The 15,127-nt window shown below is 39.4% G+C and overlaps 2 protein-coding genes across 4 annotated transcripts in view; one reads left to right on the forward strand and one right to left on the reverse strand.

Moving 5' to 3' along the window:
* Itga4 (integrin subunit alpha 4) overlaps positions 1-4,554 on the forward strand; it is a 72,837-nt gene extending 68,283 nt beyond the window's left edge. Inside the window, exon 28 of the mRNA XM_021155222.2 lies at positions 50-4,554. Within this exon, the coding sequence (XP_021010881.1) occupies positions 50-145 (96 nt within the window). The 3' untranslated portion in view covers positions 146-4,554. The remainder of the gene's footprint in view (positions 1-49) is intronic.
* Positions 1-15,127, reverse strand: part of Cerkl (ceramide kinase like) — a 109,445-nt gene that overhangs the window by 4,124 nt on the left and 90,194 nt on the right. For 2 of the 3 annotated variants that reach the window (XM_021185241.1, XM_021185209.1), the window contains 5 exons: positions 14,530-14,555; positions 14,340-14,448; positions 11,954-12,050; positions 6,808-6,986; positions 5,668-5,986 (listed from right to left, as the gene is read on the reverse strand). In XM_021185241.1, the coding sequence (XP_021040900.1) occupies positions 5,905-5,986; positions 6,808-6,986; positions 11,954-12,050; positions 14,340-14,448; positions 14,530-14,555 (493 nt within the window). In that variant the 3' untranslated portion in view covers positions 5,668-5,904. Of the gene's footprint in view, positions 1-5,667; positions 5,987-6,807; positions 6,987-11,953; positions 12,051-14,339; positions 14,449-14,529; positions 14,556-15,127 lie in introns of those variants that run through there. The other variant, XM_029474280.1, reaches the window with a different exon arrangement.

The following is a 15,127-nucleotide window of genomic DNA, read 5'->3' on the forward strand; positions in this document are numbered from 1 at the left end:
TGTGACTCTTTTGGGTTCAGAACTATACACTTGTCTAATCTGTTTTCAGGCTGGATTCTTTAAAAGACAATACAAATCTATCCTACAAGAAGAAAACAGGAGAGACAGCTGGAGTTATGTCAACAGCAAAAGCAATGATGACTGAAGACTTCTACACTGAGAGAACTGAAAAACTCAGGTTAGGAAAAAGAAATCCTTTTCATAAGACCCGTCAGAATTTCTTCTTTTTTTTTCCATGTGCTTATGATTTTGTGACATACTCTGTCTTAGTGCAGGGGAAGAAAGAAGCTACCCAAAGGTGGCTTGTCAGCTTCAGTGGATGAGTGAGGCAAAACACTAAAGCTCTGGACTTATTGAAGAGGTGACCTGTTTAAGACAACTTAAAGATAGAGCAAATCCAGACTCAGCAGGACTTACTTAAAGGGAATGATTTTTCAACATTATTGATGAAGTGGCTCATCTCAGTGAAATGGATGCCATGTTGTGGAAACTTGTTGGCTTCAAATACTTTTATCTTCAAACTATGATCATGATCTTTGAATTCACTGAGACTTTCAAATGGCTGTTCCTTTTTTATTAGATATTTTCTTTATTTACAACTCAAATGTTATCCCCTTTCCTGGTTTCCCCTCCGAAGATCCCCTATCCTCTCCCCATCCCCTGCTCCCCAATTGATCCACTCCTGCTTCCTGGCCCAGGCATTCCCCTATACTGGGGAATAGAACCTTCACAGGACCAAGGGCCTCTCCTCCTATTGACAGAGCACAGGGTCCCCAGTGGAGGAGACAGAGAAAATACCCAAGGAGTTGAAGGGGTCTGCAGCCCCATAGGAGGAACAACAATATGAACTAACCAATAACCCCAGAGCTCCTTGGAACTAAACCACCAACCAAAGAAAACACGGAGAGATGCATGGCTCCAGCTGGATCAATCATTTTAAAGCAGAGGACGTGAAGACTGCTCTTGGTGGTGCTGCATCACTGGGCTGTGTCCCTACAGCCCTTTTACTCTGCAGATAGGAACTGTAAAATGCTAAAGAACAAAATCCGTTTGCAGCAGGATGGCTTCTGGAAAAATGGTCAGCTGCGGACTCTTCTGTGTATGTACATATACTTTTTTAAAGGATAAAAACCTACTTCTTTCCTTGATTAAGAACACCCAGGAATATTTTGCATCTTCTAAGCTTCACTTTTAATACCAATTCTTAAGAAATTTATCCTCATAGCAGATTATAAATATTGCACTTTAGCTGATACACGCTGATACAACATGAACTGCAGCTCGCTGATGATCGAAAATTGTGTGAAGAGAGATTTAGGAACCAATATTTCATAAAACATTCACTGCATCAAATTAAGCAAACATGAGTATCTGCTAGGATATTGTTGTTTCTCTTGATCTGGTTGAATATACATAAACTGGGACTCTAAAACACCACATTCTGTCATAGAAATGGAGAGACAAAAATCATAGTTGGAACTGCAAATCACTGATCAAGTTTGTGTGCAGCGACATCAAAATTTCCACGAGATAATGCATGCTTGATGTTGTTGAACAAGATACTATTTTAAAATGAAATAGCTTCTACCTGGGTTTCACATAATTTGTCTGTAATTACAACCATTTTTGTAGTATTTATTTCATATATGTAGTTTGGTAAATGTAAGTTTTCATTTGAATCTGTTATGTGTAAGCAAGCTAAGGCCAGACTTTGAACATGTGCTGGGTAAAAGGGGCAGCCTTCAGTGTTGTGAAGAAAGATCGCTTTACAGGAAGGGTTTGATGCCAGCTGGCCCTTCCTCAGATTTCCTGATTTGTGAGGATGGCTTGTTCACAAGTCTGTGGCTGGAGAGCAGGGACTGGCTGAAGCTGTCGAGGGAGGTTTTGAGTGCTGAAACTTGAGCACAGAGCATCAGATCTGGGTGAGCAGAAACCATATTTAATTAGATGTTTATATTTTTAAGGGATGCTTTTTTGTGTAAAAGGTTTAAGTTGATGGTTTTCTCATAAAAATTCAAGTAGTTATTTCATGAGGATGCCAAAGTTAATAGATGAGAAATCAATATCATTTTAGACCTACAGTTTCAAGGAATGATCTCTGAGGAAAGTTAAATGTGGATCATTGCACTGAAAACCAACTCCTGCCTTTCAGGTACAAAAGAACATAGCTACCTCCTGGGCCATATTTTGCCCAATTAGAAAGAAATATTTTTATGTATATTTATTAATAAAACTTAGAATTTTATATAAGCTTTAAAATCTAGTTATTTCAAAAGATGCTGTTATGGGATGGGTAGTAGAATAGTAGCCTAAAAGGAAAGAATGTTTTTTACGTGGGTGTTCATGGTTATATTACTATCTCACTGTGAAGTCTGAAATTTTACAGTTTTGTTTTATTAGGTTGCAGGAAATACTAAAGAATTATCTTCAACAATATTGATAGAGCACAATGTTGTTAAAATTAGATCTAACAAACACCTTCCAAAAATCAGAACTTTGATTTTTTTTTTCATTGATTTCATATTTTTTGATTTTCAAATACCTGGCTACTATTTTAATTCTATTAAAATATTTTAATTACATTAAAGTAGATACTTTAATTATATTAAATAGATATCTTCATTAAAATGTGTTGCAGTAAACCTCTCCACCCCAAATACGCCTTGGCAATGAAAACACCACAGTTAATATGATTACATGCTGTGCGCCTAGATTGGGCAGATCTACTGCTACACTACTGTCTTCCACAGCTTATGAGACCCCTTAGAACTGTGTTTTCTCCAGGCCATGTGCTTCTGCTCTGCTTTACCTCATCTTCCTCCTCCTCTGCATCCTCTCCCTCTTCCATTTTTTCCTTCTTTTCTCTCCCTACCTTCTGTTCCACCTTCCCTTTTATCTGCCCAATCATCAGCTCTCCTTTATTTTACAAATTAAGGTGGGAATCAGGTTTATAGGAAATCACCTGAGTGCTGACTCATTCCTTGTTCACAACCAATCACAGGAGAACAGAATTAACATCAAATATAATTAGCCCCAGGGCTATCGTCAACATTTCCCCCTTTCTGTCCAATTAAAAGACTATTTTATCTCAGATATAATTGAACATAACTATTATTATTTTTAATTTATAAAGTACAGGAGACCTAACACCCAGTCCATGATCTTTGTTAATTAAATAAAAATCTCTGTCATCTATCCTTACTTAAAAGACTATAGTTCTGCACCTGGCTATGTCTTGGCTTTAGATTGAATGCCATCTGAAAACCATCCTCTCAAATCTATTCCTCTCAAAGTGGAAAGCCTGGGTTCGCCGGAGACTATGTAGTTTTTCAACCTCAACAGAAATCCAAGGATGACTAATATTAACTGAAAATATATAGGAAGCCTAACACAGCTTCCAAAATTTAGATAATTTGTTGAGACCACTGGTCACTTGGACAGTCCCTTACTTCAACAGGTTGGAGCATTGATCTTCAGGCTACTGGCCTTGGTCACCTGACAAGACTTAAAGAAACAAGAATATTAAGAACTAGCCTACTGTCTCGGCAGAATCAAGCTGTCCTAACCTGTAGCTATGTCCTTTCTTTGGACAGTATTATGTCTGTAGATGAAATGAGGCAATTCTTGCCTAGTGGCCGTTTCACCACAACTGGAGTAACTCAAAGATGCTCAGTTTCTTCTTTGAATCCAAGCCAGGGAAAGCTGTCAGGAGCAGACTTGTCTCAGCAACAAGTGAATAAATAACATCAAACTTCACATTCTGTGGACTTCTGATGTTTTTGGAAAACCAATTATCTATATGAAGTAATCTGAACTGTTCTCTGTTACCTACTCTCAGCCATTTCTGAGTAAAATAACTGAAAACACCCTAACAATAAACTCAGAGCCAAGAATTTCCTATTTGACCCTTAACTCACAGGCTTAAACATCTCAGCTATTTATCATAACAGCAATTGAAGGACTGGGTCTAAGCCTTGTACTTTAAATTTTTAGTATCAAAGACAACCTATAATAACCATCTGCAGCCCCAAAGCTTAGGGAACTGGGATGATGAATCTTCATAACTTCTTCAAGCTGAATATGGGCGTTGAGATATTTTTTAAGGGAGAGGGAAGGGCAGGGAAAAGGGGGAGTTAGTTGGCCTTAGGAAGGCCCCACCATGATTGTATTAGTTTCTGATGTCTCTGTCCTGACTGGATCCGGATGAAAAATCAAGACATCAGGAGTCCAGGCAAGTCAGTTCAGCATGTCTGAGGATGAAATTCACCAAGGCTGTATATTCTGTAATATATAAATCTCAAAAAAAATTTAGTATCATCAAGATAACCTTTTTGTTTGATTCTCAGGAATCTAGCTCTCAGGGGGGTCTCCCTCTATCAGATCTGATCCATAGAACTCTGGAAGGTGTAAAGACCTTAATCACCTTTACAAAAACATAAAGACAAAACCTTTTCCCAAATCAGCACAGCCTTCAGCCGTAACCAGGAAAACCTGGAGCTTGCCCTCTGTCCCAGAGGAACAGCAAAACAACTACAACACACAAAATCACACACATTTTAGCCTATTTAGGCCTTTCTAATTTGTCATGTCAGGATATTAACCCAAAATTTCCATGGAGCCCACATTAGACAGAATATGAATCTCCTGCAGACTTTATTATACCATCTTTAAAGCAATTAATTCAAACTTCCACTAATACCTGTTGTACCATCTATCTGTTGTGCTCTCTACCAGGAGCCACAGACATTTATTTAATTAATACCTATTATAACATTGTATCTGTTATGCTCTCTACCTGAAGACATAGACTTCTATTAATTAATACTTGTTCATAGCAGGCAATTATCACTGCTCTCTCTACTTGGAGTCAGTAACTAATAATCCCTATATAGTTCCAAATCACAGGTGAAATTTTCCATCTTTAACTACTATACCTGCTTATAAGAGGCAGCTTGACAAACCAGGATTTAAACTAAAAACTCCAGTGGAGCCCATGCTAGACAGAATATGAGTATCCTGTAAGACTTATTAGAGCAATATATCTTTATACTATCTTTAAGTATCAAAAGGTTATATTTTTCTCTTTATATCAATGAGTTACTTGGTCTGGAGCCCTTTGTCCCTTTGCCTCCCAATTTTTTGTTCATGGGGAGAAGCTGAATGTAAAAAGACCCCTGTTGTCTGTGTCCCTGTTTGGAAGTGGGGGAGGCAGGGTAGGGAACAAAGGACATAGGGAAACAAACACAGAAAGCTCTCTTGGGCTTAGATGCTTCTCTGCTGTTCTCTGTAGGCCCCTCAAACCCAGTCAGCTTCGAATCCATACTGCTACAACCTAGGTCTCTGCTCAAGCCCCTTTCAGGGATTGGGGGGCAGTGAATTTTTATCTTAGTTGAGTTCAAATCAATACGTTGGGCGCCATTTTGTTGTGTTAAATCTCCATCCCAAATAAGCCCCAGCAATGAAAGCATGATTTAATTCATATGCTTACAAGCTGTGCTACTAGATTGGGCAGATCTACCATTACACTACCATCTTCCACAGCTTATGAGACCCCTTAGAACCTGTGGTTTCTCCAGGCCATGTGCTTCTGCTCTGCTTCACTTCATCTTCCTCTTCCTCTGCATCCTCTCCCTCTTCCATTTTCTCCTTCTTTTTTTCTTCTGACTTTCTGCCCCACCTTCCCTTTTATCTGCCCAATCATCAGCTCTCCTTTATTTTACAAATTAAGGTGGAATCAGGTTTACAGGAAATCACCAGAGTGCTGACTCATTCCTTGTTCACAACCACTCAGAACAGAATTAACATCAAATATAATTAGCCCCAGGGCTATCCACAACAAAAATGCATTTTCTATTTTTATATAGCCAGATTCCTTCATAATACATTTCTGCTTTACATCTTCTTTCATATGCAATTACATGCTACTTTGCAATCATTCATTTCTTCCAGGCTTCCTCCATAGAGCCTGATCAGTCTTGGGTGCAGCCTATAAGGAATAACAAGGGTTTGATGATTTCATTTCTGGGTCACTATGATTTTTCACATACCTCACAAGTGTGGTGCATAAATCACACATACAGATTGGCATATACTCCTAGCTGAGCCACAAGCCAGCAAGGACCTAAAACACCAACATCTGTGACCATTCCAAAGCACTCTTAACCACCTTTCCTGCCTGGTTAATATCCTCTAGTGCCTCTGTGAAGAGACAGTTACTTAAGAACACCCCACCTAGCAGAGGACCCTGCCCCTCCCCCCAGCACACTTCAACCTGCTAAGACATTAAGCTTGCTAAGATTGAGTATGAGTATTGAGTTTCTACAACTTTATACCCATTGCTCATTCTTGTTGATACATATGTACAGTGTGTTGAATGCATTATAAAGATCTAACAGTCAACCCCATTACTTTATGTGCTGAATTAAATAAAAAAGGATTTTGATAAAAGCAAACTGTTCAACAGATTATTACATGATATTAGAGCCCAGTTTGACAGTGGTGGTGGGATGGGAGCAGGGCTAGAGAGTATGGCACTACATTAACCTTATAAGGTTTAAGAATATCCTCAAAGACAAACAATGTAAATTGTCAACATGTCTGTATCATTTATACAAAATAATGTTTGCAATGCCAGCATAAATGCTCATGTTTGTATTTATTGAGAGGTGGTGCATCTGTATTTATACAATTTGCTAACTTTCTGGTTTTTAATCTTCTGCTTGGGCTTAGGAGGCAGAACTCCCTTATTATATTAATAGTGTTGCATCTAGTATTCTACACAGAAAGCCATAAAATACTTGGGCTTACCTAATGTGAACCTCTGATGCAGCTTCCATTAAGTCACCATCTACATTCCACGGAAATCCATGTTCTGAAGCAGTTGTATGGTTTCCACCCTCCTCCTGTGGGCTGCATCCATTACTATTACTCTTTGGGTGAATTTTTACTTCTTCAATGGTATAAGTCTCCACAAAGGGAAAATTGAACTAAATATAACAAATGCAAATGCAAAAAAAAAAAAGCATGATGCTTCATGGTGGCCCCTATTAGAATTAAGTTTCATCATCATTCTGACATCATTATAGCTTTGAAACTTTAACCAGATGGCCCCAGGTTTTCTGAAAAAGGACCCTCTTTCCATGCCCATCCATCTCTACTGTATGACAGTTTGTACCTGTGAAGAATTTCCCACAAGAATGATGTCATAATTTCTAGTTAAAGACAGACTCTTCGGTTGATCTCACTGAGTTCATTACAATCTTGGTTATCTGATGTAAAACAATCTCTAGCACAAGTTTCACCCTTGGAATTCAATACAGGAGAACTTAAATCTAAATTTATAAAAATTAAGGAGGAAGTACAGAAGAGAAAGGAAAGAGGCAATCAAACATGGTTTTCCCAGGTGCTTACCTGCCATCTTAACAAACAAATGGACACAAGGTACAGGATAGTTATTAGCCATCTAGAATGGCACCAGGTAATGTTCAAGTTGTTCTTTTTCTTCTTTGCCAAAGGAAATTACCCAGGTGGAGGAACAGCAATGAATCCTCAGTTATATCTATAAAGACCCTTTTTACAAATAGAGTACAGGGCAAAGGTAACAAGGGCTAAGACTAAATATCTGGGGTGGGGAGCAGACATAATTTAGCCCATATCAGCCAGCCTTGGAAATTTATGTAAAAACATAGTCTATGAAACGAATGATTATGCAGCAAGTTCTCTTAAGTACGAGGCAGATACTGAAAGGTGTAAACTCGACGTGGGAGCTCTAACATAGTTACAGCGTGCAAGTAGTTTCATGGAGAGCCAGGCTGGTGAGAGTTGCTTAGAGCTGAAGTGAGCATGGACTCCACATTTTAACTCAGCTTATTATATAGCGTAAGCTGTAGTGTCTCCTAGACCTTTGTTCTGTATATAAAATAAGGGTTTGGGGAAAAATACTGACCCTTCATTTGCTTCAAACAGCATTTTACATTTTGTGCTTCATTGAGGTTTGTATGCAGAAGAGGGAGGGCAAACTATGCTCACTAAGGGATAATCCCAAAGCCATTAGTTTAAAATATGAAATGATCAATGATTATTAACTATATTTACAATACAATATTTGGCTATCTTAACTACTTTGAAAAACCCAATTACAAAATGTGTCAACATACATTGTATGCCCTGCTCAAGAATTCCTATGTTGAAGTCCTAATCTTAAATGTCTCAGAACATAACTGCTTTTGAAGATAAGGCTTCTAAAGATGTAGTTATATTAAACACATTTCTGGGTGGCAGAGCCTAATTGGAAACTTGTGTGAAAATATAGCCTATATAATGAATGATTATTCAGCGACTTCTCTTAAGTACGAGGCAGATACTGAGAACTTTGCACCCAATGTGGGAGCCAATTGTTTTTTTGGGGGGGTGGTAGAAGTTTGAGAGCTTTGAAAAATACCAGGGATTCACATGTCCCAGGGGACAGCCACATGAAAATACACTTAGAGGACAAACATGTCCCAAAGGGATAATGGCCTCATGAGATAGTGAACCAGTTGACACCTTCCTCAAGTCGTAGCTGGAACTTTCAGTAAGAAAATGGTTTCCCAAGGACCATGGAGTTCATGTTGAGGAAATGGAAAGCTGCCCTTGGGAAAGAGGAGAAATCAGCTATTTTAGGAAAATTCTTCCAAGAGGAACTACAAAAGACAAGACAGGCTAAAGATACACAAGAGGCCATTATAATGTGTAAGGTTTGAATTTAAGAAGAGGGAGAGATACAAAATAAGAACCAACAGAGGCAGTTGATGTAATGTTGTGAGAAAATGAGGAGGGGAATTTCAGAAAAACTGCAATATGAGGGGAGATGCTGTTATCTGAAGAAAGGGGTAAAGTCAAGGTCAGCCATGGGCCCATCAGACTGGGAGACTTGGGTTGTTTACAAACTTTACAGTGTAAGAGAAGGATGGAGGTCCTGCAAATCTGAAGACCTGATCAGACCCTTGCATGGGTATGTGCTTAGAAGAAGGCAAGCAATTGGAATAATGGGAACAAAGGGACCACACAGAAGAGAGGATCCTCAGAAGATGGGAGAGTGAATTTAAAAGCTTTAAAGCCACTTGCCAAAGGTGGTCATGGAGAAGAAGAAATGTGGGGAAAGAGAAGAGCTAGCAAGAGGGTGCAGATAAAAGGGTCCCAAAGCATAGTTTTATCCTGTTTTACTGAGTTGGGAGTCACTGTAAGAACAGTGAGGTTATCTTCAATCTGTTCTACAGCTGTTCATAAACACTGACATTCCAGCAATGAAAACAAGGCTCAGAGAATGAAATGTTAAAACAATTCAGAATTTCTTTCCTTCCTACATACCAGCACTGCTGCAGATTCACTGCACAGTGGAGAATCCTTCAGTAACTAAGATATATGTAGACTTTCTTATATGGCAAACTGTTTTTTTAAATGCATTATATATGATTCATATTCCCATGTTGTTTATTATTCATTGAAATGATTATATGAATTATATGGTATTATAAATACCAGATTATTGTAGTTCTTTATTGTAGTGTGGAATTAGGAGACAAACATGGGGGCCTGGGGACTGGAGTGATGGCTCAGCTCTTAAGAATTCTTACTGCCCTTCCAGAGGACTCAAGGTTCATTCTCAGTACAAATGTGAATCAGCTCTCACAACCACCTGTAACTCTAGCTCAAGAAAATCCAACTCCCTCTTGTGGCTCCCTTAGGCACATACAGACACACAAAATCAGTTTGTTTCTCTCTCTCTCTCTCTCTCTCTCTCTCTCTCTCTCTCTCTCTCTCTCTCTCTCTCTCTCCCTCCCTCCCTCCCTCCCTCCCTCCCTCCCTCCCTTCCTTCTTCCCCCTCCCTCCTCCCCCCTCTCTGTGCCCCTACCTCTTTACTAGTGCCTATAGTGTATGATCAACAGTCATCCTGGATTTACTGCCCTCCTCCCATCTTTCCTCCCCTAACTACATCCAAACACCATTCATGTCCCATAACAGAAGAATGGATACATACAATGTGGTATGTTTACACAATGGAATAATACTCAGCTATTAAAAATGACGACTTCATGAACTTTGTAGGTAAATGGATGGAACTAGAAAATATCATCCTGAGTGAGGTAACCCAGACCCAAAAGGACATACATGGTATGTACTCAATGATAAGTGGATATTAGCCCCAAAGCCCAGAATGCCCACGACACAACTCAAAGACCATATGAAGCTTAGCAAAAAGGAAGGCCAAAGTATGGATGCTTCAATCCAAGTTAGAAAGAGGAAAAATAATCACAAGAAGCAGAAGAGGGAGGAATATAGGTGGGAGAGGGGAGGAGGAGGAAAGGGGGGCGCAGAACCAGGATGGGAAGAGACAGGAGAGAAGTCCAGAGGGCCATGAAAATGGAAATAAGTAGAAGTGTAGAGGGAACTTGGGGAACCACTAGAAAGTCCCAGATACCAGGCATTCAAGAGGCTCTCAGGACCCATTGAGGTTGACATTAGCCAAAATACCCAACAGAGGAGAGAGAGAACCTGAAGAGATCACCTTCAGTAGATAGCCATGGCCACCAGTGGAGGGATGGGGCCACCTAACCATCTCAATTTTTTTTCCTAAGAATTGTCCCTGTCTAAAGAAATGCAGGGACAGAAAAGGGGCAGAGGCTGAAGGAAAGGCCATCCAGAGACTGCCCCACTTAGGGATCCATTCCATCCTCAGACACCAAACCCCTATACTATTGCTGATGCCAAGATATGCTTAGAGACAGGAGCCTGCTATGGCTGTCCTCTGAGAGACTCTACCAGCACCTTACAAAGACAGATGCAGATACACTCAACCATTGGACTAAGCCCAGGGACCCCAATGGAAGAGTTAGGGGAAGAGCTGAAGGAGCTGAAGGGGCTTGATTACAACCCCATAGGAAAAACAATAATATCAACTAACTAGACCCCTCAGAGCTCCCAGGGACTAAACCACCAACCAAAGAGTATACATAGGCCAGTCTATGGTTCTGGCTACATATGTAGCAGAAGACTGTCTCATCTGGCATCAACTGGAGGAGAGGCGCTTGGTCCTGTGGAGGCTTGATGCCCCAGAGAAAGGAGATGCTAGAAGAATGAAGCTGGAGTGGGTGGGAGGGTGGGGGAGCACCCTCTTAGAGGTAAAGGGAGGTGTGGAGGGTTCGTGGAGGGGAGACCAGGATGGAGGATAACATTTGAATGTACACAAATAAAATGATTAAAAAAAAAAAAGATTGTGTCAAAACTACAAGGTTTTATAGACACATCTGTACTTCAAGAATAACAGCTGGGTCATAGTGTGTGCCCAAGAGCATAGCTCATCATCATATTTGTTCTGTCTCTTTTAGTCTTATCACTTAAGTGGAAATATCTCTAAATACATTGTGAATAACAATAACATCTATAAAATGGGTATTTTAAGCACATAGCTGCAAATCTTTTGAAATCCATGAATATGGAGCAGGTTGAAAGCAAATGTCAGAAAAATTTAACTATCATAAGTTTAGAATCCGCTGTTGTGAAACCAAGAAAGCTAAACTCTCAAATTTCACTGCTTTCCATTCGAAAGAACAGCTTGCTTGTGTGCGAGTGTGTGTGTGTGTGTGTGTGTGTGTGTGTGTGTGTGTGTGTGTGTAACTGTACTCTTAACTGACTTCATGTTTCAATGTAATACTAGAATTTGGGTTTTTCTTTACACAGGGGAAAAAAAATCATATAACCCACATGTCAAAAGAATCAAATGTAAGTTAATACTGGCATACTGGCTCACACATTTTCAAATTTTGAAGTAAAGGCTGAGGGCAAAAGATGATTAACATAGAAAGAAATAAAGGTTTCTCACAAGACTAAACTTGATGTTAATCTCTGAAGCATCATCATCTCCATGATTAATAGCCTTGCAAAGAAATAACCAAAAAAAAAAAAATGTCCATACCTGATTCTTTACACTGGAGTATCTTTTCAGGTGCTTTACAAATTCTGATCGAGTGGTGTTCCGTACAATTCTAAGAGCCATGCTTCCATTATGTAATCTGAAATTAAACATTTGTATTTGACATCAAGGAGTTTAACAGACTGTCGGAAACTACCCCATATCATTTTGTCTGACAAATATAGTGCTCTCTAAAGGATACTGACCAATATTGAAAAATCACCATGTTGAATTGACCTAAATTTTTTAAATCACGTTTTGCTGTACTCTCGTTGAAATGAAAAAGCTTTTCAAATTAGTTTTATTAATCCCTGGGGTTTCTTCTCAGCAAAACCTTACTGCAGGGCCCTTTGAAAATCAAACCTTTACACATTCTAATCACATCAAGAAGTAATATTAAATCTACCTTAATTATTTAAGAATTCTAGACATAAAGTTATGTATTTTACACTTTAAAAATGAATTGTGACACAGTGAATATTTGCAAATGGTCTGAGATAACCTGTGGCTAGCTGTTTTTTCTAAAATCCAAACTGTGGTTAAAGTGTTTCTGGGCAGAAGGTCTAAGTGACACATAAGATGAAATAAATCAAACTGCCCTGGGTAGAGAGGACAGAGTGAACAATTGCTACCACATATGTCCAGCTAAAGAGCAGAGCATGTTAATCTTACATAACATTTCCATCCAGTAAGAGAGAATAGGAACCAAAAGTGTGATCTGGTGCCAACACAGCAGCCACAAATGCATTAGCTTTAGAAGGCATTTTGCAGAAATACACGCAAATAATTTCATGCTTGATTTTGGTGCAAACACAAAGCCCTCCCAAGAATAACAATGACATTAAAAGGAGACTCAGGCTAGAGCTGTGTGGAGTTTGAGATGTTTGCCCTTCATCCAGTCGTTCTATGTAAGAATGGACCACTGCAGTAGACGGCACACAATGGCAATCAAAAAGAAAAAAAAAAAACAAAACTGCTAGTGGCAGAGCTCGTAACTGCTGAGTTAAGTGGGGTCCAATACTCCTACCCACCATGCTGTCTCTTCCCTCTGAAAACAAACAGCACCTGAGTGTTCGTGGCACTGTCTTTACACATCGTTTTTCTTAGTTGCATGATTTTATAAATATTTTCCCCCTCCTTTGTTCTTCATGATAACATTTGGGAGAGAACCACTTTCTAGGATAAAAATGGACATTTGCTTAAAAGAATGTGCAGAAGAAAAAGTACCTCTAGTTCTGAGAAGCCATAAAATGTCTAGCTGGTTCTTTCATTGAAATGTAGCTGAAAGATTTCAATACACCATGGTTCACATTAAGCAAAACCATAATGTCTCTCTAATTAGAAGCATCAACCCAACCCAGTTCCCCTTACAGACAACTACAGGCTTATACCTACTGAGCCATTTCCCCAGCCCTCATATTAAGGAATATGGAGTGCAGAGACATTCACAAGAAACATCAACATGGATTATAATATTCTCAACAAGTAGTGAAATGAAAGCAAACAAAGGAGGCACATCACAGAGTTATGCCAATGGGACCCAAGGAACACGTTAGCCAGAGGGTTAGTAAAATGGAAATGAAGATGGGACAGCTTTTCTCCTGGTCAATAGTTGTTCACAATCCACTGTGTGGACAAATCCTTAAGGAAGATCTAATATCATACAAAGAGAAACTACTCCTCTAACCACAATTCTTCTTCTTTCAAAAATAACATTTTTATTAATTCTTTGAGGAGTGCTTATGTTTTGATCATATATACGCCCCCCCCCACACACTTCTTTTCCTAATTCCTTCAATATATACTCCCTACATTCTCACCCATTCCCAGTTTCATGTTATCTTATATTTCTCAATAATCCACCGAGTCTATTTGTATTGCTCACGTATTCATGAATTTGGGGCCATACACATTCAACCACAAACTGCCAGTGGTCACATCCTTAAAGAAAACCACCTCTTCCTCCCCTCAAAAGCCATCAATTGTTAAAAGCTCCTCAGCTAAGTGTTGGGGCCCATGGGCCCCTTCTCACACCATGCTAGAATATCAACTGGCTGCATCTTAAATACATCTTGTTCAGGCAACAACTACTGTTGAGTTCATAAGTGAACTAATACAGTCATGTCCAGAAGGTACTGTTCTGCTGTAGCTCCCATCTGACCTCTGGCTCTTAAAGTCTTTCCACCTCTCTTCTGTCATGGTCCTTGATTCTTGGTGGGGCTCAAGAATGAGATGGATGTCCTGTTTGTAGGCGAGAACTCCAATTATTGACATTTAATTTCTGCACTTTCATCTGAGAACATATCTTTAACAAGTTTCTAGCTAAAGTATTACCAAAGAAGAAATATTTATAAAAAAACAAGCTTTAATAGTCATCAAAAATACTCACCTGGTGTCAGGTGCAAAGCCTCTGGGTGCTACTGAACATGGACAGGGGATTGCCATGATGCTGATGTTCAAGAACTGCCCTTGGATGGTTTGCCAGTGACCACCACAGTCTAAAGGAAATGGAAGTACATGGTTATATTCTCTCCCTAGTCACCAATGCAAGATAGGGCCTCAAGCAGATTCTGACTCACCAGATTCTGGAGATCTCTGTGATTTTCTAGAAGTAAAATGACAGAAACAAAAACATGTCACACATGTGCAAAGCTGACATCTGATCAACACGAGGAGACTACACAACCCAATATTGCATGTGCAGGACCTTCCTTAATAGAATATCACTTGAGATATATATGTATTATAAGGATCATTTTTCATTTCTTAATAACTGGAAATTTCTTTAGTGTTGCTTTAATATTGAAATTACATGCTTCTCTGAGAATTCTCATAAGAATCAAGACTGTGGGTTTGAGGCTCACGGTTGGACCAAAAGCCATTTGACTGCCAGTCTGGATGCACACTTGCTTCTAAAGGCAGAACATCAACTTCATCTTTACTAGAAGAGGTGAGAATCTCTTATTCTACACTCATTATGTACATTGCTTATTTCAAAGTAGTTTATTCTTTAAAGAGAAACAAAGGGGTTCAATGGTTAAGATTAAGACTACCACTGTAGAGGACCCACATTCATTCCCAGCACCATGTGGTGGCTCACAATATCTGTAACTCCAGTTCCAGGGGATCTGATACCCTCTTCTGGCCTCAGTGAGCATCAGGCATGTAATATGGTAC

This window comes from Mus caroli, chromosome 2 (genome assembly GCF_900094665.2).
Source record: "Mus caroli chromosome 2, CAROLI_EIJ_v1.1, whole genome shotgun sequence".
NCBI classification, from domain to species: Eukaryota; Metazoa; Chordata; class Mammalia; order Rodentia; family Muridae; genus Mus; species Mus caroli.